Raw genomic sequence first — 26742 nt, 5'->3', positions numbered from 1 at the left:
ATTAGTGAATTAATTTTCCCCATTGACTTATAATGGGAATCGCAAAAACTCACATTCAATTATTTGTCTCTCGCAAACCATAGGGGCTAGAGTTTCAAGACTTGGAGAGGAGGTTCATAATGATTTCAAGGATTAAATAAAAAATAATTGTGTCATTTGGCCGCATGGTGGCGCCATAACACCCCACTTTACGTTTTGGCCTGTAACTCTTGAACCGTAGGTCGGAAAATTAAAAATATTTTTTCCCTGGATTCCTTGGGTCATGACGCATCTCCCCATATAGGCCACGCCCATTTGCGCCATGATAGATTTTCCGCCATCTTGAATTTTCTCCAAAACACACTTTTTGCTCCTTTTCCTACATATTTTCTTCAAATGTCACAAAAATCGGTACACATGATCCACACACACACACACACACACACACACACACACACACACACACACACACACACACACACACACACACACACACACACAGCTCCACTTCACACGGGTGTGATTTTTTCTTTTTATCCCCAAAAAGAAAGCTTAATGACCGATTACATTATTTTTTGAGCGGTGCTAGTCGCTCCAATACGTGACTTTATGTACGTCCATGTGTATGATTGTGTACGTCCCTATCCATCCATTTTCTGATTAGACAATATAACCTCCATGACGATCTATACATCATCATCATCATCATACTGTACTCGAACCCACTCTGAGTCTTCAGGAACAGTATTTTCTAGTGTGAAGTGAGCAACGCGGGTGTGTTTTTTGAGTGTGTAAGATGGTAGCAAGGAAAACCAGCTCTGCCTTCAAATATGACAGTGATGAATTGCTCTCAGATTTGAAAGTAATAACCATACAGACAATGGATACAAGAGTAAGGGTTAAAACCATCAAGGATAAAACAACAAAGTCCAGGACGTATATCCATTGTGGTCCTCACAAAAAACCTGACTAAAGTATGTTAAATTAACTCTTCTTAACACAGTCTCTAACCAGAGACATCACATCATATCAAAACTAGAAGCAGTGCTCTTCCGAGCACAGGTCTCCACCAGGCTGTGCGTCCTGGTGGTGCTACTGTATAATAGGCCAATGTAAAAAGGGTGGCATATGTTCTTCACCTTAGATCTTTCATGGCAATCGGACGCTGCATGCATGATTTGAAGCATTGTGTTCCAAAAATGTGTTTTGCTAAAGTCTACCTAATGGTGGAGCTATAACAGGCCAATGTGAAAAAGGTAGCATTTGTTCCTTGACCTAGTGGGAATATGTGTGGCAAATTTCACAGTAATCGCAAGCTGCGTTGATGACTTGAGGCATTTTGTTCAAAAGCGGAGCAATCCTTTCAAGATTCAAGATTCAAGATTCAAGATTCAAGATGTTTATTGTCACAAGGGAATGTACAAGTACATGCACTGTGAAAAACTTGTGTTGGGGGGGTGCTCCATAACACATAATTAAAAACGGTACATAAATAACAATAATAAATGTATCTAAAGTTAAGAACAGTTAAAAACAGTTTAAAAGAACCACAGACAACATACAAGGCCTTGGCACCACAGAAATGTTCATTTCATAGACTCGTTTAGCAGTCTAACAGCCTGGGGTAGGAAACTGTTCTTCAGTCTACTCGTGCTCGCTTTGATGCTTTGATACCTCTTCCCTGAAGGCAACATCACAAAAAGTTCTTTGTGGGGGTGTGTGGGGTCCTTAATGACCCTCAGGGACTTCCTGAGGCAGCGCTGTGTGTACAGCTCCTCCAGGCTGGGCAGCTGACAGCCAGTGATGCGCTCAGCTGTGCGCACCACCCTTCGGAGGGCCTTATGGTCCTTGTCGGTACAGCTCCCATACCAGCTGGTGAAGCTGCTTGTCAGCAAGCTCTCGATTGTCCCCCGATAGAAGGCCTTGATGGTGTGCGGACTCAGTCCAAACTTCTTAAGGCGTCTGAGTCCGTACAGGCGCTGTTGTGCCTTGGAGACCACCAGAGATGTATGTACCTCCCACGTCAGCTTCTCATGAATGTTCACCCCCAGGTACTTAAAAGTTTCCACCCTCTCCACCACAGCTCCGTTGATGGTGACAGGAGGTTGTAGCTCCCTCCCCCGCCTATAGTCCACAATGACCTCCTTGGTTTTGGAGACGTTCATGTGGAGATGGTTCTCTCCACACCACTGCTCCAGGTTGCTCACTTCCTCCCTATACGCTGCCTCGTCATCCTTGGAGATCAGCCCCACCACCACCGTGTCGTCTGCAAACTTGACGATGGTGTTTGTAGGATGCAGCGCCACACAGTCGTGTGTGTAGAGGGAGTACAGGAGTGGACTGAGTACACAGCCCTGTGGCGCTCCTGTGCTCAGAGTCAGCGATGAGGAGGTGCAGTCGCCCACTCTCACCACCTGGGGGCGGCCCGTCAGAAAGTCCAGGATCCAGTCACACAGGCCTGCAGGCAGACCCAGGTCCTGGAGCTTACTGACGAGCCTAGATGGTATTATGGTGTTGAACGCCGAGCTGTAATCAACAAAAAGCATTCTCACATAAGTGTTCTTTCCCTCCAGGTGGGAGAGGGCAGTATGAAGGACGTGTGCTATGGCGTCCTCCGTACTTCTGTTGGAGCGATAAGCGAACTGCAAGGGGTCCAGGGTGGGGGGAAGCATGGGGCACATCAATGCTTTTACCAGATCCTCGAAACACTTACTGGCTATAGGGGTGAGGGCTATGGGGCGCCAGTCATTGAGACTGGTCACTTTTTGCTGTTTGGGGATGGGAATAATAGTACTGGACTTGAAGCAGGTGGGAACAGTTCTGAGGGAGAGAGACTTGTTGTATATTCCCGTGAACACCCCTGCCAGCTGGTGGGCGCAAGCTTTCAGGACGCGTCCAGGAATGCCGTCTGGGCCGGCTGCCTTGCGAGGATTAATCCGACGAAAGGAGCGGCGGACGTCAGCCTCACTGATGGTAAGGGGCTGCTCGGCGACAGAGGGGGGGTGAGGGGGGGTCTGCTCTCCCACAAGGGTGGAGGTGAGGGAGGGGCCAGTCGTGCTAGTGGATCTGACAGAGGAATCAAACCTGGCATAGAATGAGTTAAGTTCATCTGGGAGGGTAGGTGTTATTTGTGGGGTTTGATTTGTTTTCCCCTTATAGTCACTTATAGCCTGGAGTCCACACCATAGGTGTCTCGGGTTTGTAGTGACGAGATTGGACTCCATTTTCTGACTATACTCCCTCTTTGCCCTTTTGATTGTTGCCCTGAGTGAGTACTGAGCCCTTTTATACTCATCTTGAGTACCAGATTGAAAGGCTACAAGCCGAGTATGGAGAGCTAACCGCACATCAGCATTCAGCCATGGTTTCTGGTTAGGCATGATTTTAATTTTCCTCATAGGGACAACATCCTCTGTGCACTTTCTAATGTAGCTGGTGACAGTGTCTGTATAGTCATTCAGATTTCCTGCAGCCTTGAACGCATCCCAGTCAGTGTTGTCAAAACAATCCTGGAGAATGCCTTCTGATTGGTCTGACCAGCGATGTACCGTCCTATAGACAGGGGCTTCCCGTTTCAGTCTCTGCCTATAGGCGGGGAGGAGCAGGATGGAACAGTGATCGGATTTGCCAAAAGCAGGACGGGGGAGGGCTCTGTAACCATTGCGGAAGGGACTGTAGCAGTGGTCCAGCGTGTTTACACCTCGCGTTCCAAAGTTGATGTGCTGTTGGAGTTTAGGCAAAACTTTTTTGAGATTTGCCCGATTGAAATCTCCAGCCACAACAAGCGCTGTATCCGGCTGACGAGTCTCCTGCCTGCTGATCGCGGTGTGGAGCTCTTCAATCGCCGTGTCGGTGTTGGCGTGCGGTGGGATATAGACAGCGGCGATGGTAACCGACGTAAATTCCCTTGGAAGCCAACCGGGACGACACTGCAGCATGATGTACTCGAGGTCGCGGGTCGCGGCTGTTCCGACTGTCACAATATTCCCCTGGTCACACCAGGCTCGGTTGACCAAGAGACAAACACCTCCACCCGTCTTCTTCCCGGAGAGAGCCCTGTCTCGATCTGCCCGATGGACAGAGAACCCCAGGACATCGATGGCGTGATCCGGTGCTCCAGCTGACAACCAGGTCTCCGTAAGGCAAATGACATTACAGTTCTTGATGTCAGACTGGAAGTATATCCGACCACGCAGTTCATGCAGTTTATTTTCCAAAGACCGTACGTTGGCCAGTAGCATGCTAGGGAGTGGAGCACGGTGTGCACGCCGCCTCAACCGGACCAGGACACCGGCTCGCCTGCCTCTCTTCCTCCGCCGTAGTTCGGGGATCAGGGAGATGGGATCCGTAGGTCTCCCGCGGTGAGTTTGGCTCACTTCTCTGATGGTTAGTAGCATGTTCTTGCTGTAGGTGAGTCTCGTCATTGTACAGCTGTCAAGGTCCCCAAACTATACTAAACTGATGTTACAAAACACTAGTTTGTAATCAAGGTCCTATCACCAAACTAGATACTGCTAAAATATCAGTTTGTCGCTAAATAAACAACTGTTCTCAGACAATTGTTTGCGGAGCTCCCAACAAGTCGCCTTCTCCCTCCTCACGGCGCCACGCAAACTAATCCTGCAAACTTTGGAAGCTAATTAGCCAATCAGGATGGAATATGAAATATCAGACTGATCGGACTTGATCACATGACTATAGAGATACTGTGTACCGATTTGTGTGATTTTTGCATAAAATCTCAAGGAGTAATATCCAAAAATGTGTTTTACATATGTCGGCCCAAAGGTGGCGCTATAAAAGGCTGATGTGAAAAATGCAGGGCAAAGGTTTATCATTAGCCTCTAGGGAGTGCGCTTACAAAGTTTGAAACTGATCGGTGGAGTTATAGGTAAAACCACGAATCGGCCTGTTATAGCGCCACCATGAGGCTGATTTAAAAAAAAATAAGTGGCATTTCTTCCTCGGCCTAGTGGGAACGTGTGTGTGCGATTTCATGATAATTGCACTTTGCGTTTGTGATTTGAGGCATTTTGTTCAAAACGGCTCAATCCTACAAACTTTGGAAGCCAATCTTAGCCAATCAGGATGGAATATGCAAAATCGGACAGATCTGTGTCGATCACATGACTGTCGAGATACTGCCTACCGATTTGTAGGATTTTTGGACAAAATCTGTAAGAGTAGTGCACAGAAATGTGTTTTGCGAACATCGGCCACTAGGTGGCGCTAGAAAAGGCCCATTTGAAAAATTTAGGGCAGAGGTTCTAGATTGGCATCCAGGGAATGTGTGTGCTCACTTTGGCAGCGACCGTGCCAACGGCGACTGAGATTAGCTGCTCACAAACTGCGAGGACGCACGGACGGACGGACGGACGGACGGACGCACGCACGGACGGACGGACGGAGGGGAAAACATACTCTCCCCCATGCCTTCGGCTGGTGGAGACAACAAAACAAACCTTAATACTAACATTCAAAACAAATCAGACTGGAACCTTTTCCATTAGCCAAGCAATTTGGTCGCAGTGTCCAGGCTGTTCCACTGGGTGGCACCAATGCACATGAAAGTTCCCTTACCTGACAGAGTCCTCTGGATTTATACAGGCACATGTTAGCCGTGCTTATCATTGTGTGCGTCCCTGACCAGAGTCAAGAAACTTTAAAAACACACAGACCACTCCTTGAATAATCCCATGAATCATGGTCTGTCTCTCCAGAGTGACCCTTCCACACAGAGACAAATATGTTTGTCTGGTTCTAGGTTTCCAAAATCTATGTTTTGGAAACATTGACTGAGGAATTTCAGGTGCCTAATTTCCTTTTCAAAATGAATATAATGTGTTCCTCTCAACTCTAATAAAGAAACCCCTACTATTATTAATAAATATCTAGTGTGAATTGAAACAACTCATTGTGGGGCTATGTATTTCTAATGGTATATCATGTACCGTCATGAATAGAAACACTGTCCATCTACTTGACTGTAAATGCAACCAATATGTGATTTGGTATACAGAAGGGAGGCAGATAACATTTGTATTTTTTGTAAAGATAGGAACAATCTTCTACAAAAGAAATGTCTTGATCATTATCTGAACATTTTACTTCAGAGAAATATAGTTTAGCTCTCCCACAGCAAAAGCATTTTGACATATTTAGAGCAGAAATAATGTATGTTTTGTAGTATTGCACACAGCTATATCCAGAGTATTAATTTGACTGTGTAAACACTGTGATTTTACTGTATCAAACAACTTGCACTTAATAAGTAAAGATGTTTACTACTGAGTGCTTGCTCAGTGGTTTGGCTCAAACAGACAATCTTAGTACAAGATTTAGAGATGGGGAACAAAAGATAAGATGAACATCTGTAACTGTAATTTGACAGCATTTAATATAATAGATCACATTCCAGAGACAACACAGTTGTATCTGCCAAAGCAACATGGTCATTTAAATATCTGCATTCAAACAACCTCGATTATTTGAACAAACAATACTGAATGACAAAAATAGAGATCATCTGTAAGAAACACTCATAATATAGTACAGATGGACTGACCGGTGACCGCACAAGTGGGTTTGGTCACACAAACATTTATATAAATATATGTTGCTAACAAGATGCTAATATTCAGAGCGACAGAACCCAGGCTACAGTATGTGTGTAATGGTACGCAGAATAACACCACAGCTTTACTGAATGCCTGAACCAAAGGTTTACGTTTGAATCTTACAGTGGCAGAACACTGCTGTGGATCAAACATTGGTCTACCAATATGCCGTGAAGACTAAATGGCTGAAAATGACAGTGTCATTTGTATAAATCAGCCTAAAGTTCTAAGTTATCCAGTGATGAAGAATATTACACATGGCTCAGATTTACATTCATTCTGTGATGACAAATTAATCTCAAGTATCAGCTCGCGGGAGCACAGACATGGGTTCAGTTAAGGTACTGTAGACTATGCTAGATTACGTTGGAGATGCGTGTATGTTATCTTACGCCGGTGGTTCTCAAACCTTTTCATGTCGAGGACCCCCATATCAATATGTATTTGGCCTGTTTTTCAAAAATAGCAGATGTACAAGCTTTGAATAGCAAGTATAACAATATGGATAAAGTGGTTTAAATGATTGTGATGTTGTGCTGCGTTCAACATGATTGCTAACTTTCAAGTGGATCTGGGATGCCACTCTGGCAAGTCACATGAAGATCTAATTTTCAACATTCAATTCCACATTTCTCTGCATGTCCCCTAAAAGTTAATTACCTAAAAAAAAAAGGATTCCAAACCATCTCATGCATTCAAGAATGGCAGCTAAAGCTCTCTATGCAAACTTCAACACAGACAGCAGAAACATCTAGTAAAGGCCACTTTAAAGCCTAATTTAAACTTTGTCATACGACTGTGTAGCTCGGCGGAAATCATTGATTTTCAACAGAACAAGAAGGGGTCTGATCGTGTGGATCTTGGACCACATATTTGAACGTTTTGTCACACAGTGTCACACAAAGGTAGTGAAAATAGCTGATCTAAATCAGGCTATTTTCACAATGTTTTTGTAATCATAATAAAAACACGTTTTGGACAGGTTTTCCACCCGACAACGAGATTGTCTCTGTCAGGTGGAAACCCCATTATGTCAAACTGTTACTTTTCAGGATTCAAAATTCAAAAATAGCAAAAGTAGAAGATCGACGAGCTCAAAACATGTCTCGTCGTGCTGCGATTCGAGCTTGCAGATCTGCTACTTATGTGTGACACTGTAGTGAGATCAAGTAGGGTGTTAATTTACAAAAACACACAAAAAGTCTGAATATGGAGTTAAGATATTTCTGCCCGACAGCAAAGATATCGATATAGTTCATCTGTGGCCAGTGACGTCGGTACTATTATGTCAGTCATCTCCATATTTGGGCAAGGTTTCAGTCCGTTCTGACCGCCTTCGACTTCCATTATAAAATCAAAAGTTAAATATTTTCAAAAATATAAAACATAAAAGAAAATGCAGGAAGGTACTTCTTTGGCTTACTGGCAGCGTGCACAATATACTGTATTTGGCTCTGATCGGACCAGCAGATTGCGAGATTATCCTAGGATATTTACGCACACACATACACATAACACAGCGCCGCGCTGTAAAAATAACACAGGTGATTTCCAGCGAGCAACATGGTCACACAACAAAGTAGAAATTGGCCTCAAGACAGTTATTAGGTCCACCTTTTGTCTTAATATCTCAAGAAAGCAATGAGGTGACATGATGAAACATGGTTGCTTGGTCCACAATGTCGGAGGTTAACACAGCAAAGGTATTCCTTCAGCTAGAATATGATTGATGGTGATTCAGTCCCTGCATGAATGCGCTACAGGAACCTGGCAGTTGCATTGATCACACTGTGTGGGTGCTACTGGGCTATCAGGATGTCTTAAGCACAAGGCACAATTTCTACAGCGACGTCCTTCATGTGCTACATGTGTTTTACAGAGACAGGAGCAAGGAATCTATAAAGAAGGAGGGAGCAGAAAATGTCACTTCACAGCTTTTGAGAATCCATTCGAATCTAATGTTTAGAATAAACAGTTAGGATGGCATTTGCAGAATCTATTCTAACTATTCCTTGCTAAAGTATTACCATTTCATTTCCAAGGCAGTGAACCGGCCTCTCGTCTGCCATAAGGTTGCATCAAAACCAACGTAAGAATTGACGTAGCTGTTAATGATGCTCACAGAACACATGGACTACCGACAATTCTTGTTGCAATACGAAGAGTCGGAGGAAGACCAAGCTGTAGCCTGCCTGTTCACCACTAGGCCAGCTTTTCAGTTCAGCTCTCCAGTACGCTCGCACAGCATTCTTGACACTTCCTTCTTTATAGATTGCTTTGGTGCGGTTGTGTGACACTGACACACGACCCCAGTAGTGACTCTGTGTCTACCCTTCTATTCCAGTGACTTGGCAAACTCTGCGTAGTCTATGTAACCGTCGTTGTTCTTGTCATCGTCTCTCAACACATCATCGATTAGGTTGATGAGGTCCTCTTCTTTCATTGGCTGGCTGTCCTCTCCCCTCTCCTAATGGAGGAAAAAAAGGACATCTTTGTTTTTACCACTTTCAACGCAGAGTGCCCATTTCAGGCAAGTAATTATAAGGGAAAACATTATATATCTTTTCAATGTAAACGTCATTTATACTGTGTTGAAAATAGTTGATCTACAAGCTCAGTGTTGATTTTGTCGACTAAAACTATGCCAATAATAAAATTTAAATAATCGACATCGAAATAATATTTTTTCACTGACAACAACGGAATAAAAATAAGCTATGATGACTAGACTAAACATACTGACAATAATTTCATCAACAAATAAAAGCTAGACTAAAATGGGAGGGACTAGTGGAGAAGAAATTCAGTAGAACTAAAAGACAAGTAATTTCATGTTTGGTTGCACTCAGATCTACAAGTCAGTACAAGTCATTACGACACAATTGAGGCCTGCCAAAATAAATCTGTCGACAAAATCAACTGTAGATTTAGGCGATTAAAATCTTATGATATTTAAAACTAGACTAAAACTAAAGCTTTTCGGCTGACTAAAATGTGTCTAAAACTAAAATTATATATATTATATATATATATATATATATATATATATATATATATATATATATATATTCAAATTACTATGAATAACACAAAATCTAAATTTGCTGTCAAAATCAACACTGTAATGCACAAAGATGCATGCACACCTCTTTGTGTACGTGTGTGATGGCTGTGGCCAGCTCCAGCCCATCCAGCAGGTTGTTGCCGTCATAATCGTGCATCTTAAAATAGTGCAGCTGGAGTTCCTGGTTTGACATCTCTTTCTCTGGTTTGTTTATCACTCCATCTAAATGCTCCATGATGTGGCTTTAGGAAAACACACAGGAAACAGAGAAATAGTCAGGGGCCATGTGATAACAATCATCCATAGACAGAGGATTTAGTCTTATTATTTGGAAAGATGGCCATTTATCAGAAGACAGGATATCTTCTTCAAAGTTTCCATTTCAAATGCTATGCTTTTCTCAGAACATAACTTGTATGTTGTATCTTAACTGGATTTAATGTTTTCTCATCATTCACAACAATTACTGCTAGTGACTATGGTTGCCACGGTACCCTGTGTTACCGGTTTTACTGAGTAGGTTTCTTACACACGGATATAACTGTTTTTTTGGACAGTGCAGACACATAGTGGTGTCAAGATTTCATCACTTTCACTTACTTGGGGGTTTGGCGTTGGGGGGACTTAAGTGGCGTTTCCATAAACTTATTCGAATTAGGGAAGCGAATTATCAGAAATGCGCTTTAAGACAAAGCGAATTTAGCCCGTTTCCATTAAACTGGTGAAATGCGATTCTTGGGAGATCCTGCCTGGGTCCATCTGACCGACCTGCTGTAAACACTTCCCGCGGGCTTGCACACAGTGCACAGAGCTGGGATGGGGCTGAATTTTTCAGACCGAGAGATGTGAGGGCACTGCTGTGACTCGCTGCACACGCATCCCGACCCAGAGCCAGTCGCGCACCGACCAGAACGTCATATATTATTCGCATTTATTGTCTGACCCGTTTCCATTCACTTATGCGCATTTAGTTTATTTGATTAAGCCTCAAAATCCTCCTCCTCCAAGCGGATAATCTTTTTTGCGGATAATGAAAGTTTATTCGCATTTGGAAGTGTTTCCATAAAAATATTTTTGCGAATAAGCCGTTAATGCGCAAAAAGTAGCTTTATGGAAACGCCACTTAAGTTGAGTTGAGGGTTTCATTGAACTCATTGAACTCCGTAGGGTGAGATTACACTTGAGTATGTGTGCTTTATTTACTTCAAATCAACCTGTATACGATGTGCTCTCATCTTATTCATATGGGGCTTTTAAGCCGTGACATCATTTTGTAGGCAGAGGAGAACTCTGCCCCCAGAGCATTTTCTGTCCCTCGCTATTTCAACAGATCTGAGACAAAAATAACGACTAAAGTATAATTCTAACACTTTCCTTTCAACAACAAAGAGAAGATAAATTTGTAAATAGTAAAAATAGTAAAAAGATTCACGGAAACTGGGGGCAGAAATTCTCCTCTGCCTACAAAATGATGTCATACTTAACAGCCCAATAGTGATGAAGGCTGTTTGAGCTGAAACATGTCACGTACAATATAATTCAAGTAATTCAAGTGGGCTACTGGTGTTACCGGTTGTACCGGTGTTGACGTGCATTTAATAACCGGTAGGACATTTCCCACACCGTGAGTCTGTGACATCCCTACAAGTGACTGATAGTGGCTTTTCTATACAGTATAAGCATCAGAAATGAATTGAGAACAAAGGACCCCAATGTAAACAAGCCATAATGCTTTCTTGGGTTTCAAATCCCATTAGTAGACCTTGTATCTGAACTGTACTGTTCTGTGCTTTTCATATTCCATTCCAACTGCTAATAAAGTATTCAATAAACCAAGCAAGACCATTATCAAGGTTATTCCTCACAATAGCAAACGCCACAACTTATGAAATGACAGCATTTGTGAATTTGTAATAGTTTTCAACACAGCGCCTGCATTCTGCAAGGCTGTACTGTATTTACAAATGGATTTCCCAGAGCTGCACAGTAACCCAAACAGCATTAAAAGCAAAAAGCAAGGTTAAACAAACAGTGTTCAAAGTTCAATGTTCTATGCAAATAGGCCAGTGCTGGTCATCTCCCACAGAGCACAGATATTAGAGTTTCTGTAACTCAGTGGTTCCCAAACTGGCAAATTGTTTTGGGGAACATTGTTAATTGTGTGTGAAAATAGCCAATCTACAAACTCACAATGCCTCGCAATGCGAGGCGTTGTGAGCTTCTACAATTTTCACAATATTTATCTGTGGAGCCGAGTCAAACTAAAAGTAATGCTTACAACAGGGGTCTTCAACATTTTCAGGCCAAGGACCCCTTAGTTGAGAGAGGGATGAAGCAGGGAGTGGGACCCCCACAACCTTATCATAGATTCCATATAGTTTCATTCTTTGACAGCACTTGACCTTTCACTGTACTTAGTCTGCTCTTTTCCCCCTCCAAAGCTCTGCCAAAAATAGATCTACAAGCTCACAGCGCCTCGCAGTGGAGGACCCCCTGTAGTAACTCTGAGGACCCCACCCTTGCTGTAACTCACTCTTTGTCTTGCACCATGTTCCTGTCCAGACGACCGTGAGCATGGTCCACCTGTGCATGTGTTTCATCCTCCTCTGTCATTGGCTCCGCATGTGAGTGGACACACAGTAGGTAGGAGAGGAGGAGGACTAGACAACCCCACTCCTTATAGCTGTAGCTGCCCCTGGGAGTTGGTCTCGTCATTCTATGAGATGAATTGAAAGAGGCAGACACAGACCATCTTAGAAATAGTCTAGATCAGGGGTCTTCAATGTTTTCAGGCCAAGGAAGGACCCCTTAGTTGAGAGAGAGATGAAGCAGGGACCCCCACAACCTTTTAATAGATTCCATATTGTTTGATCATCAGTGTATTTTGGATTCATGTCAATTTGTGTTTTCAGATATTTAACCACTTGAACTGTCAATACTTAATAAAGTTGACCTTTCACTGTGTACTTAGTCTGCTCTTTTTCCCCAATACGCCAAACCTCTCTGCCAAAAAAACGCCGATCTATAAGCTTGTAGATCTGCTATTTTTGGCTATATTTAGGGACAGTAGGTTAATATAAAAAAGGAGAAAAAAAGTTTCTATCACACAGATTTGGAGGACCCCCTTTAGTAACTCTGAGGACCCCCTAGGGGTCCCGGACCCCCTGTTGATGACCCCTGGTCTAGATACAGAAATCAGTGTCTCTCTCTATCTGTGTATCTACAATTATTCAGATAGAGAAACAGAAAGAGGCTGATGATATGTCAACATCACAGCCATTGCCTGGATCTCATTGCAACTAGGCTCTGTTTTTCATTAACTTGTCTAAGGGGTATGGGGAATGCATGGGAGACAAGCCCCCTCCTTTAACATACGTTTTAGATTGCATAATCGTACACACTGCTAAAGTGCACACTGTTAAAGAATTCAATCAATCAATAAAAATAAAAAATAAAAAAGTTTTAGGAGATTTATAGTGATGCACAAATGTAATAAACTTTATTGGGGACCTACAGGTCAGGATGCGTAGCGATGCTAAAAAGTACAGTACTGTATTAAAGTACTTTTTATATTTTTTGGCTAACCCTAGGCCAAGAAAAACAATGCTTGCGTACTGTGATCATCAAACACAGTGAACACAAAGCACTGTAGTAGAAGCATCCATACACTTTCGCCAACACTAGAGTGAGAGGAGCTAATAATGGCTTTGCTAGCAGCATGAGCCTACTAAATCAAGACAATTACAACACAATGCAATACAAGTTACACTCTAGTTTACACAATGTGCTCCAACATGACAACTACAGACCAGAAACGATAGTATAATACAAGAACATGAGAAAAGTCACCTCTTTCGGTTTCGTGTATGTTGTTTCCTGCAGACTGACTCATCCGCTGTCTTTTTGACCGCCGTGGCTCGCCGTTATTCACCCTTCAACTGTGGGACACGACAGCTAATTCTGATTGGACGGCATCATCACGTTCGTCAGCGAAAACCGTGCTTGTATCCATGGCAACGACAAGCCGCTGCGCTGAAGCTGTCAGTAGAGATGGGATTTATGGCTCGATGAAGTGAGCTGGATCTCTGGGATGATCCGTTCCTTTCAAAGAGCGAAGAGCCGTTCAAATTCAACTGGCTCATTTTAGTTACATTTTGACTATAATTACAAATCATTTCAACCCTATATAGACTACATTTCGGCCATATACAGGCCTACTTTTCGGACATTTGAAAATAGTCAATCTACAAGCTCACAATTGAGCTTGTAGATCTGCTATTTTCAAATGTTTTTTTTCTCCTCTACATTTTATTCATTGGAAAACTTGTGAAATGGGACATTTTGCATAATGAGTACTTTCTACTATTGGTACTGAAAGTGCTAGGTTGTTGGATTCCAAGAATCGTCAAACCCCACTGAGTGCACCGATGAGTGTCTTCAACGCAGACAAAGAATAAAACATTTTCCACAAGTTCGAGTTTGTGCTCTTTTACTGCTCAAAAAGTGCAAATGCAATACAAAAACAGACAAACAACTTCTTGGCCTTGTTCTACTCTGTTGTACTGGTAAAAACTGTTATTCCCACTCGGTGACTGCCCTTCCTCCCTCACCTGCTCACTGATATGCCCTCTGCTGCAATCAACCCCACCTGTGAGAGGCGTGCCCAAATTAGCAAATTAACCAAATTAACCAATAATTCCCTTAAACCAATAAACTCTAAACAGATAATAATAATACAAAATAATAAGCTAAATCAGGTCAAAATGGCTTTTACAGGTACTTTAAGTGCATTTTGATACCAATACTTTTGTACTTTTTTACTCGATTACATTTTTATTCCAAACTTCTACTTGTGGCAGAGTATTTCTACCTTGCAGACAGTATTGATACTTTTACTTCAGTAAAGAATTTGATTTGAGTACTTTTTCCACCACTGTTCAAGGAACGGCTCACTATATACTACTGCGAACCGGATCCCATCGTTCATTTCAAAGAGCAGTTCAAAAGACTCGATTCGTTCGCGAACGTCCCACCTCTAGCTGTCAGTGTCAGTACTGACTTCTGGGTTTCCGAGGCTAGTACTGACTCAAACATTACTGTTGTGGTGGAAGTGCGTTTCAATTGAGGGGCATAATAATTTACCTGACCAGCAGTCAGCAGATGTCCAGTTTCCAGAGGGAAAATGACGCCCCCAAAAAAACTCTTTTCAGACGACTTGAGGTTTATTTTATGTGTCGTGGTGGTGGTGGTAGCCGACATTAGAATCCCAGTGTACTATAAAAGATCCCCATTATAGCATACCTTTAGGGAATCTGACTGTGTGAAACCATTCCCTCTTTTATTTCCAAAACATTGCCTTTGGGTTGATCAAAATGTGTATTACAAGCTGTACCATTATACACGCGACAACGTGTTAACTTCTGAAATTAAAATGTTATGTGACGTTCATGTTTGTTGTGTTATTGTGAACTGAATGTATTGTGATTTGTATTTTCTTTAGATGCGTTTCCATCTTGTCCAGATGGAGGCGCCGTGTGCGCGCAAGTTAAATTCAGTTTTCTTAGAGACTGTGCATAAATTGAGTTCAAAACATAATTATATAGAGGCTATTGGAAACTGCAGGATCGGATGCATGTGTGTTTACTTTGAAATTAGCCAGGTTGTCTACAGGCTAGGCAGCGTCAACTCGATAATGCCAGAGCCAGACACAGGATTTCTGCCAAATTGATTTTCCGTTGATAGCATACAGTAGGAACGACTGATGGACTGTAAGACAATGGGGAAAACAAAGCATTTATGACTGTAATAACTGACCATGTTTTTGTCTCCGATTCACAATATTTTCTCACACGTTCTCTTGACTCTAATCCCAGAAACTCTAACTGATCCAGTTAAAGGGTTAAAGGAGGAGATTAAGGGCATGTGGCTTCGGGACATGGACATGACATTTTACTTTTAACTCCCCCGAGACCCTTTAAAAGAGTCTGCATTCATTCTAGCCTATTCACATATAGGCATACCTGTAGGCTATAGCAATTAATGAATAGCAGCCTGTATTAAACATAGGATACATATTACAGATTCCTGCTGCGAAACTGAAAATATAGAGCAAGCTGAGCTCTCACACATGTGTCCAGTCCACCAACCGAATTATTTACATCTCGCGATTTAGTTCCACAGTAAATTACAGTGAAATGCATATAGGCTTCATCGGCACACACTCAGTTCATAATTAAATTTCAACTAACTTTTAGAGGTGTTTATATTCCCATTGCCCAAGTTGCCAAGTGCACCGGCTTTTCAGTTCGAATTTCTTTAATAAATAACCTAAAAAGTAACTTATCTGCCTGGTGATGATGCCGTTTTGATTAATGTTCCGACCACTGACATTTTAATCCCTTGTAAACTTTGTATGAGCTCCTCTAGAGCTCCTCTATAGAATGCCCTGCCTGCCCCAGTGGAAAGTAACTAAGTAGGCCTACATTTAGGCTACTATAAGTAATAATAATACATGATAATAATATATCTGTAGTAGGCACTAGGCAGCCTATACCTTCACTTTTGAGTTATTTGTAGTGTAGGCTATTCACTTCATTACCGGTATTTCCAATTTCCAATACTTTTCCATCATCTCTAGGCTACATCTCTTATTCAAATAGGCCTATTGTAGCCTATAGGCTACTTGTCTTTTACTATAATTATTTAAACACTTTAGTTACTTTTAACCACTTCCTATATAGATTTTTTTATTTGAAAACGTGTGAAATGACTGAGACATATTCTGAATAATGAGTAGGCCTAGCCTACATTTACTTTGATTCTTAAAGTAGGCCTATATTTTGATACCAATACTTTTGTAATTTTACTCAAGTAAATTCAGAATTCCGGACTCCTAGGCCTACTTGTAACCGGTATTAGGGAGAGTATAAGGAGGACCAGTAGGCCTATTAGGTATAGGGTAGGACAATAGTAATCAGCGCACCTGCACTGAATGACAGTCAATTGTCAATTAAATGAGGGCAGTTTGCACAAACGGAGTAGCCTAGGCTACTTCTACTTTGCAATAGTCTACTGTCGACTACTGATACTTTTACTTATTAACAAATGTGAGTAGTTTCTCCAGCACTGCCTGCACTGCCTGCCCTGCCCTCCCTGCAGCCTGTCTGTGTGAGATCACACATGTATTTCTCCCGGTGTGCCTTTGCCTCTCTGCTAGTCGGCAGTTACTCCCATGGTGTCCGGGGAGTACGGTCAGCACCGAGACAGCTGCATCATGGCATCCCGGGTGAGCTTCACCCAGTACCGCCTGGAAGCGGAGATCGAGCGCTACCGAGCGGAGTGCCAGTGGGACAAGATGCCCACGATGGTCGACCAGCTCCTGGCAGCACGGTTCCACGAAGATGGTGAGTGATAATTGCACGCACGCACGCACGCACGCACGCGCGCGCACACACACACACACACACACACACACGCACACGCACACGCACACGCACACGCACCTGTACGTCTGTTGTTGTTTTGGAAGTTTCTTCGTTTCTTCGTCTCTTTTCTTAACTCACAATATCGCAAAAGTTGAACTATGCAGTGGTGGAAAAAGTAAACAGCTTTACAGTACTTGAATTAGCCTATCAATAGCAATACTGCAATGTAGAAATGTTACAAGTCCAGAATTCAGAATTTACTTGAGTAAAAGTACAAAAGTATTGGGATAAAAATATGTAGGCCTATTTAAAGTACCAAAAGTAGAAAGTCCTCATTATGCAGAATGTCATATTTCACAAGCTATGCAAAATATTTGAAAATAGCAGATCTACAAGCTCACAATGCTTTGCATTGCGAGGCATTGTGAGCCTGTAGATCTGCTATTTTCAAATGGATGAAATATAGCTACATAGGGCTGAAGTGGGTAGGCTAATGTATTTTTTGTAATAATAATAATAATCCAAATCAAGTAACTAGAAACTAAAGTTTTCAACACATTTTAGTAAAAGTATAATGTTTGCCTCTGAGATGTGGTTAAAGTACAGTAAAGTAAAAATACCTCAGAATTGTAGGCCTACTTAAGTACAAGTACTTGAGTAAATGTACTTAGACCACTGATCTAAACTCACAATATCGCAAAAGTTGAACTTTGTGCTCTCAGTTTACCGGTATTGGATATTATACTTCTTTAGGAGGACTTCCTCCTTCTAAACATAACAGTGACTCAGTTTCCTATACTGTATCAACTGTCTGTCGTTAAACCATGGCAAACCAAATTCTCCTGGACCTCGGACAACATGTACATGCAGGTCACCCCCCCTCCAGTTTGCGTCCTTGTCCTTGAAATTATTCCACATAGTAGGTGCATGCGCAAACATTTCATGTAAACACTCTTATCATTGTGTAGCTCAACACTGTAAGCTGACAATTCACCTGTTGGTCTCCTCCCCTCACCTTGGTAAAGTAAATATGGGTTGAGTCAAGCCACACACACACACACACACACACACACACACACACACACACACACACACACACACACACACACACACACACACACACACACACTATTGTGTCAACCAGCCCATGACGACCTGCTTACAGTCAGCATGCCTCTGTTTCTCCCTACTAGCTGCAATGGAAGAAGCCTCAGATGTTTGTATTTTTAAACGTATTAGTTGGCTAAGTAGATATACCAGAATGTTACACGTAAAATCCTGTATTCAAAGCCTTGAGTAAAAGTACCAACGGATTGACATCCAAGATATACCAAACCTGAAAGTGCTCATTATGCAGAATGGCCCATTTCATAATCATATTAGATTGTAAATGTAATTAGTAGCCTGATGCATCAATGCCTTCATCATGTTAATGTTGTCAGCTGTAAAGGTGGGGCCGAATTTAAATACTTTATGTGCTTAATGAGCATTATTGATTAGTTTATAGTATACTTTGAATTTATCATCTAAATCTGCACTAAACAAAGCTGTCAAAACAAAATTGTAATAGCATACAAAGTAATATTTGCCCCTGAGGGCTGTAGTGGCGTAGAAGTAGGCTATGAAACGAAATACTCAAATAAAAGTACCTAAAAACTGCACTGAAGCACAGTTCTTGAGCAGTTCAAACGAGACCCACTCCAGTATAATGTTGCGTCCCAGACGCATGGAATAAGTGATGCATCTTTCAACACTTACAGTCATAACTAGTTGTTAAACATCTCTGCCATTGCCTCGATAAGTTAGTGTAAAACTTTGTTAGTTAAAATGTTGTTAGAACATAGTCCTCAACACTACCTCTTATATATATTTTTTTCACTGTTGAGCCATTTAAAAAAACAAAGATTTTAAATCATTAAACATCTTGTACTGTGGACTGTTGCCAAGGGCTGAAGCTTGCCCCCCCGGCCTTGCTTATGCTGATAAAACTGACAGGCAAGTATGTCATTTATACCAGTGTCATAAACATTTGTCACAGGCTTGGCGTCGGAACACATACAAAGTCAGGGGGAAACTAGGGAAGAGGACTAAACAGGAAAGCTTTAATCCACAGTGTGTGTTAGTGTGTGTTTGTGTATGTGTCACACAATCAGAGACATTCACTGCTCGCCACTGATTTGGATCCCGGCCATATCAAAATACACTGCCATAGGCTATTAGGCTGCTTCTTCCTGTAAGCTACAACTTGTAAGAAGTCATTGATTCTCAACCTTTTTAATTTCAAGGTAGTTAGGTTGCAACCTTACTGTGTACAAAGTAGGCCTGTGATTTACTATATTATCGCGATGTTAATGCCACGATTACATTTTTTTTTTAGGCGAAAGTAACCTGAAGGTGAAATAACCACTTTCAGTCAGCAGACACTCACACTCTGAGCTGTGTGCAGCTACTTGTCACTCAGGGTTACATTTATTTGTTACTGCACAAGTAAGTCAGATGAGTAAGTACAGGTCCTAAAGGAACAGTTTTAGGTCATGAGATTGTCATGTTATGGCTAAAGCTAGCACAGTGCTGTAGGCCTGCAGCACAGCGATTCTTTTTTTATGACAACTTGTGTTCTGTGTTTTCTGGCATCTTGACCAGGAACATGTTGTTGTAATGTTGTACCACTGGCACTTTTGCTGAAATAAATGTCAGAAAGATTGACTGACTTTATTTGGCTGCATTGATTTGAAGTATATGATTCAACTTTTAATGTTTTATATTGTTTAGAATTGTTTTAAAATGTTTCAGTATAAAAAAGCTGTAATTTTTTGGGGAAAATCGCAATAATCGTGATTCGAATCGCAAATCGCAGGAAAGCTCAATAATCGTGATATAATCGAATCGTCACCCTATGAATCGAAATCGAATCGAATCGGGAGGTAAGTGAATCGTCACAGGCCTAGTACAAAGACTTGCTATCTGTGCAGTGCTTGCTCCACTATCATATTATGAACTATTTGTTGTTAGATTGTTTCTGATTTATATGCAAAAATCACGATACAGTAATATTAACTATAATGATGGCAGAGCAAGCACTAGTCTGCATACTGTAGCAACCCAACTACCATGAATATTGTGGACTGCTCATTGGGAGCAGTTAGGTGTTCAGTGACTTCATATCAGTGAACTAGTAACATTTTCATTCCCTCCCTACAGATGACTATGGGACTCTGCTATTGGCCGAGGCCTTGTTGGAGGAGTGCCTGCTGGAAAATATGGACCTATTACGGAGCTCCACACCCCTGATGGACAAGACCCAACCCAAACTGTCCAGCGCCAAATCTCATCTCAACAACATCCTGAGCCGAGGGCGTCTAGCGGTCAGTCCCAATATCTTGTCTCCGAGTTATAAAACATGTTATGACCCACGGCTCGTAGTGAATCAGAACATATTGACTCGACACCAGTTTGCAAAAATAGAGAATATGTATTACAAATAGTGTAGAGTGTGGTACAAAACTTCTCTTTTCTCTATATAAATATATCAAAAACAGTAGTAGCAAATATATATAGTTGGCAATATCTAGAATAAATATAATAATGCTACGAGGCTTTGATATAATAATAAATAGGAGAGGAGTATTTAGTTGAATACAGGCTTGTGGCAGTGAGTGGCCTACGGCAGAACGCTGTGACGCAAACAATCAAAATAATTGGCTCAACAAAACACTGGCCCAAAACAACACAAACGTGACATAATAATAATAAGCTAAATAATGACAAAAGTACATGACCCTAAGAATACAATTGTATATTCTCTTTCTCATTGTCCCAATAACCTGGCATTAATAAATTGCTCAGCTGCCAAAAAAGAGAGAGAAGAAAAGAAAAGAAAAGGTGCACTCAGTAGATCCCTCCTCTTTCTGTCTGTCTGGGGGCGTTGACTTAGGTCAAACTATCATCATACTGTAAATAGCCCAGGCTCGAAAAATCAAACCTACTATGTGGATGGCGTTTCACTTAATGTTGCCCAATAAGAATCCAGAATCTTAACAAAAGTCACTGTCGAACGTATTGTCAGGAAAGAGGCAGAGGAAGAGATGGTGAAATCATTTGGGGCAGTGTGGGTGGGGCATTAGGCTTCTGTGACTTCAGAATATAATTGTTTTGAAGGGCATGAAAACTGAGGGGGCACGGCAAGCAGCCAACCTTCATGGCCTCAATGAAATTCCTAGTTCAGGGGTCTTCAATGTTTTCAGGCCAAGGACCCCTTAGTTGAGAGAGACATGGAGCAGGGACCCCCACAACCTTTTCATAGATTCCATATAGTTTCATCATTTGACAGCACGATCATCAGTGTATTTTGGATTCATGTAAATGTGTGTTTTCAGATATTTAACCACTTGAACCGTCAATACTTAATAAACTTGACCTTTCACTCTGTTCTTAGTCTGCTCTTTTTCCCCTCTACACCAAAGCTCTTTGCCGAAAATGGCCGATCTACAAGCTCGAGGCGTTGTGAACTTGTAGATCGGTGAACTTGTAGATCTGCAATTTTTGGCTAAAAAAGTTCTCCGAATATAGGTTTCAAGTGGTTAAAAAAAGGAGGACTTTTTTTTTCTATCACTCAAAGATTTGGAGGACCCCCTGTAGTAACTCTGAGAACCCTCTAGGGGTCCCGGACCCTCTGTTGAAGACCCCTGTCCTAGTTCAAAATAGTGGGTTGCACACATCCTGTTCGTTGCTGGTGCTGGATACAACGTCAAAAGAATAAACAACAGCATTGCTACTGTTTAGTTTTCTTTAAAACACAGAAATAACTAGAAGCAGTGCTCTTCCGAGCACAGGTCTCCACCAGGCCATGTGTCCTGGTGGTGCTACTGTATAATAGGCCAATGTAAAAAGGCTGGAATATGTTCTTCACCTTAGACCTTTCATGGCAATCGGACACTGCATGCATGATTTGAGGCATTGTGTTCCAAAAATGTGTTTTACTAAAGTCTACCTGCTGGTGGCGCTATAAAAGGCCAACATGAAAAGGGTAGCATTTGTTCCTTGACATAGTGGGAACATGTGTGGCAAATTTCACGGTAATCGCAAGCTGCGTTGATTTGAAGCATTTTGTTCAAAAACTGAGCAATCCCGCAAACTTTGGAAGCCAATATTAGCCAATTAGGATGGAATATGAAATATCAGACGGATCGGACTTGATCACATGACTATGGAGATACTGTGTACCGATTTGCATGATTTTTGGATCAAATCTCAAGGAATAATAGGAAGAATTGTGTTTTACATAAGTCGGCCTCCTGGTGGCGCTATAAAAGGCTGATGTGAAAAATGCAGGGAAAGGGTTTTTCCTTGGCCTCTAGGGAGTGCGCTTACAAAGTTTGAAACTGATCGGTGGAGTTATAGATAAAACCACAAATCGGCCTGTTATAGCACCACCATGAGGCTGCTTTCAAAAATTTGAAGTGGCATTTCTTCTTCGACCTAGTGGGAACGTGTGTGCGCGATTTCATGATAATTGCACTTTGCGTTTGGGATTTGAGGCATTTTGTTCCATACGGCTCAATCCTACAAACTTTGGAAGCCAATTTTAGCCAATCAGGATGGAATATGAAAAATCGGACAGATCCGTGTCGATCACATGACTGTCGAGATACTGCCTACCGATTTGTAGGATTTTTGGACAAAATCTGTAAGAGTAGTGCACAGAAATGTGTCTTGCGAACATCGGCCACTAGGTGGCGCTAGAAAAGGCTCATTTGAAAAATTTAGGGCAGAGGTTCTAGATTGGCATCCAGGGAATGTGTGTGCTCACTTTGGCAGCGACCGGGCCAACGGCGACTGAGATTAGGTGCACACAAACTGCGAGGACGCACGGACGCACGGACGGACGGACGGACGGACGGACGCACGCACGGACGGACGGAGGGGAAAACATACTCTCCCTCAGCCTTCGGCTGGTGGAGACAATTACATGGTACAATCTATGGGTACAATGTTTCAGCCACTGTTGGCCTTCATCAGATGACATCATTTGTGACCCACCCCCTAATAGAGTTGTGGGTCAGGTGACCACGGTGACTTATAGAGCAGAAGTAGGTTACTTTTAACATCAATTTGTGAATGAATAATTGTGGGCTCGCTGAAAGGCCAAACCAGCATGTTATACCAAAACTTTATAGGTCAAGTTTATTCTCCTCCAAAAGATGACTGACAGTAGAAAAGCATGGCCCTTAGCCAATGAGGAGCAGCGTTCTTGGTGACATCACCACCAACAAGTGTGATAAATAACAACAACATGTGGGCTCGCTGATGGCGATTGTGGGCTCGCTGAAAGGCGAGACCAATATGTTGTACCAAAACTTTATAGGTCAAGGTTATTCTCCTCAAAAAAATGACAGACAGTACAAAAGCAGGGCCCTTAGCCAATGAGGAGCTGTCGATGTTGGAGCAGTGCCTGCTGGGTAGATCGTTGTGCCCATACGCTTGTATGTGTCTGGACTGCATGAGGCAGATCGCCCCCCGCTACCCCCGCCTCCCCGTTTCTCGCTCCCAGACCACACCCCGACCGTCGCGATTGGCCGGCTGTACTTCCTGGCCGTGTCCTGTGTGTGCTGTTGCTGTCACATCGCTCTAGTGTGTAGAAGGCTACGCATGCCGTAATACTTGCTGGCGACAATGCTATAGTATAGTAGCGCTTCCCACAGTTGGTCCTTTGAATGAAAAAAAAAACAGAATAAAATAAACTCGAAATAGCCTGGATCTATTTGGACCAGCCGATCAAAGTTGGACTAGTACAGACATATGAATGAACTGCTATTGGTAGCCTACTTTTACTTTTTAGAATTTACATTATACATTTAGGAGACTACTTTTCCCACGCTGGCTACTTGGAGTCTCCAGACGTTTTTTCCCCCTCTCTCTCTCTCTTTTCCCAAAATTGGCCCTGCAGTCACACTGTGTTGTCTGAAAATAAACCCCAAACATGAAGCTATAAACTGCATACTGCAACATCGATATCATGCTTTTCTGTGGGCAGTAATGCCAGGCTATTCATGTGGTACAGTAATCGAATTATACATCATTAGATGGTATTTAGCGACGGTCCAACAACATTTTGTGTCTTTCTCTGCCTTTAGCCCAGGTACATGAACGAGGCTCTACTACTGATGGCCAAGGTCCACTATATCCAGGGCCGTTACAGAGATGCCCAGGGTATGTGTGCCAGGGTGGGCATTGACGAGCTGACGCACGACGATCAGCCCATCTACCATCTGCGACTGCTGGCTGAGGCTTTTGTTATTAAAGGTAGGCTTCCGAAAACACATTTTAAAATGAATAGAGAGTGGATACAATTGAGCCATTTTGGTATGATTCATATACAGTATAGTGGCTGCAGTATTAGTAGATTATTTCTTTTTCATGGTTGAGAAATACTGTTAAGTCTTGTTCAAATGACAGTAAATCCATTTAATCTCCTATCACCTTTCTTTACTGTGAGGATTGTTTCTCTCCTGAAATCTTACTGTCTGTGGAACAATGGTAAACAAAGAGTTTAGATCTGACAGACTTGTTTTTCCTACCCATAAGCCTTATGTTGTTTGGCCCAAGAAGTCAGAGATAGCACAGACGACTGGCACATTTCCCTGCGAAACACCACAGGAAAGTTTGAACAGCTTGCTGCATGAATATCCTCAGCAATCCAATTCCTAATCCCCTCAGTAGAAATGATTAAAACCCCTAAAATGATAATGGCCTTGTATAGGTTTGGTAGTCATAAATGGAAGGGAGCTTGTTGAAATGCCATTCAGAGAACGTAATGCGTCTGGAAAATATGATCTTCAGTGGGCAGATTGTTATCCCAGCAAAGAATGATAGGTGCACCGTAAAACCTTCAATGTTGTTTTAACTCTGACAGAGTAAACATTGTCCATTTTAGTGCATTTTTGTCTCTACTGTAACACAGGATTTCACTGACTGCTGTATGTTGGAGCCTAGGATTCTAACTTTTTACTAAACTGGATCGTCTTCACTCAGTATCAGGGGAGCCTTATCCTTATTTCTAATTGCATCCACTAATGTGGAAGGGGGAAATGTGTCAATTGGATTTGGCCTTGGTGACAATGCCTCCCTTTGTGTCTTTATGCCTTGTTGGCTGAGTCTGCTTTGATCTTTCTCCAAGGTGATGCACAATGCACATCTCCATTCCTAAAATGGGATCGCTCTCATAATTTAGTCAGATTAACATTATCAAGCCATCCGCTCACAGAATCACCAAGTTCTGTTGTGTTCTGGTAGTCCTCCTCCTCCATGAAGATAGTGTTTGAAAAACCTGATGACTGCAGTCATCTGACTTTTTTGTACAGTTTTCCGCTTACTCATGGTCACATTCATTATCCTGTCATCAGTGCAGAAGGCAACAATAAATGGAATTTCCCTATACCCAGATATTTTAAGATTCACTTAAATTTGTTGCAAATGAGTGTGAGTTTGTATACAGTAATTATGCAACATGCGGGCACACCCTGATAGAGGTCATAGTTCACAGCTACTGCACTTACAGTAACCACTTAATCCAGGGGTCTTCAACGTTTTTAGGCCAAGGACCCCTTAGTTGAGAGAGAGATGAAGCAGGGACCCCCACAACCTTTTCATAGATTCCATAGTTTCAGTGTTTGACAGCACAATCATCGTGTATTTTGGATTCATGTCAATTTGTTTTCACTAGCCCTTACCCGTTCAAAGATATGAGCTCCGAAATGATGTGCAGTGTGTGGGTTATGGGATGTGCACTGTGCACACAGTATATGAGGGATGGAAAGTAACTTTAACTGGTGCTTGCATGCTAATATGTAGGAGCATCAATGTAAGAAATACCCGTTCCATTTAACGGCTACAGAGATACTGTGTACCGATCTGCATGATTTTTGGACAACATCTGTAACAGGGCCAGAACCCCCCCCCCCCCCCCCCCCCCCGTGTGTGTGTGTGTGTGTGTGTGTGTGTGTGTGTTTGTGTGTGATTGTGCATGGCCTGAACAGCGCCCCTCCCTTAACATGTGTGGTCACAAAAGGTACTGTAGGCTAATATAGATACACCATAAAAATGCTAATCTACAGCATACGATTTGTGAAAGTGACAAACGGGCTTCACAGTTATGTCAGGTGTGTTCATATGCTAATGGTGATGCGATTTCAGATCAATTGCTCCAGCCACTGAGGAGAAACGCTGTTTCAGACAGACAGACAGACACTCACTCAGACAGACAGACAGACACTCACTCAGACATTCGCAAAATTATAGTATAGATATACCGTATTTAACCACTTGAACCGTCAATACTTAATAAAGTTGACCTTTCACTCTGTACTTAGTCTGCTCTTTTTCCCCTCTTCACCAAACCTCTTTGCCGAAAATAGCCGATCTACAAGCTCACTTGTGAGCTTGTAGATTGTCTATTTTTGGCTAAAGTTCTCAGGATGCTAGGGTGGTGCTAAGTGGTTAATATAAAAAAGGAGAAAAAAGTTTCTATCACACAAAGATTTGGAGGACCCCCTGTAGTAACCCTGAGGACCCCCTAGGGGTCCGCGGACCCCCTGTTGAAGACCCCTGCTTTACATAGATGACCTCCCCGGAATCCCCCAGGGGTCTATACTAGTAAGTA

General features: G+C 42.3%; 2 protein-coding genes across 2 annotated transcripts in view; one reads left to right on the top strand and one right to left on the bottom strand.

The window, feature by feature from the left end:
• Positions 1 to 4063: 4063 nt before the first annotated feature.
• The window catches only part of ttc7a (tetratricopeptide repeat domain 7A), a 122147-nt gene continuing 99468 nt past the window's right edge, over positions 4064 to 26742 (top strand). Inside the window, exons 1-4 of the mRNA XM_080740176.1 lie at positions 4064 to 4365; positions 16877 to 17063; positions 20286 to 20449; positions 24218 to 24386. Coding sequence (XP_080596302.1) covers positions 4363 to 4365; positions 16877 to 17063; positions 20286 to 20449; positions 24218 to 24386 — 523 coding nt within the window. The 5' untranslated portion in view covers positions 4064 to 4362. The remainder of the gene's footprint in view (positions 4366 to 16876; positions 17064 to 20285; positions 20450 to 24217; positions 24387 to 26742) is intronic.
• On the bottom strand, positions 6365 to 13585 carry mcfd2 (multiple coagulation factor deficiency 2, ER cargo receptor complex subunit). The gene is made up of 4 exons (XM_080740147.1): positions 13510 to 13585; positions 12194 to 12376; positions 9743 to 9902; positions 6365 to 9063 (listed from the first exon to the last, which is right to left on the bottom strand). Exons 2-4 carry the CDS (start codon positions 12373 to 12375, stop codon positions 8932 to 8934), a joined length of 474 nt encoding a protein of 157 aa, XP_080596273.1. The 5' UTR covers position 12376; positions 13510 to 13585; the 3' UTR covers positions 6365 to 8931.

Source organism: Nannobrachium achirus, assembly GCF_963921795.1.
Source record: "Nannobrachium achirus genome assembly, chromosome: 13".
Classification (NCBI taxonomy): domain Eukaryota; kingdom Metazoa; phylum Chordata; class Actinopteri; order Myctophiformes; family Myctophidae; genus Nannobrachium; species Nannobrachium achirus.
The sequence above is the reverse complement of the archived record's forward strand: the minus strand, read 5'-3'. Positions and strand labels throughout refer to the sequence as shown.

Bases quoted from the DNA above. Each gene is read 5' to 3' on its own strand.
- mcfd2 (XM_080740147.1), bottom strand. From the start codon at position 12,375: ATGACGAGACCAACTCCCAGGGGCAGCTACAGCTATAAGGAGTGGGGT. The intron at 9,903-12,193 runs GTGAGTTACAGC...GTTTTCCTAAAG, and splicing joins AACATGGTGCAAGACAAAGA to CCACATCATGGAGCATTTAG. The intron at 9,064-9,742 runs GTGTGCATGCAT...TTCCTCCATTAG, and splicing joins TCACACACGTACACAAAGAG to GAGAGGGGAGAGGACAGCCA.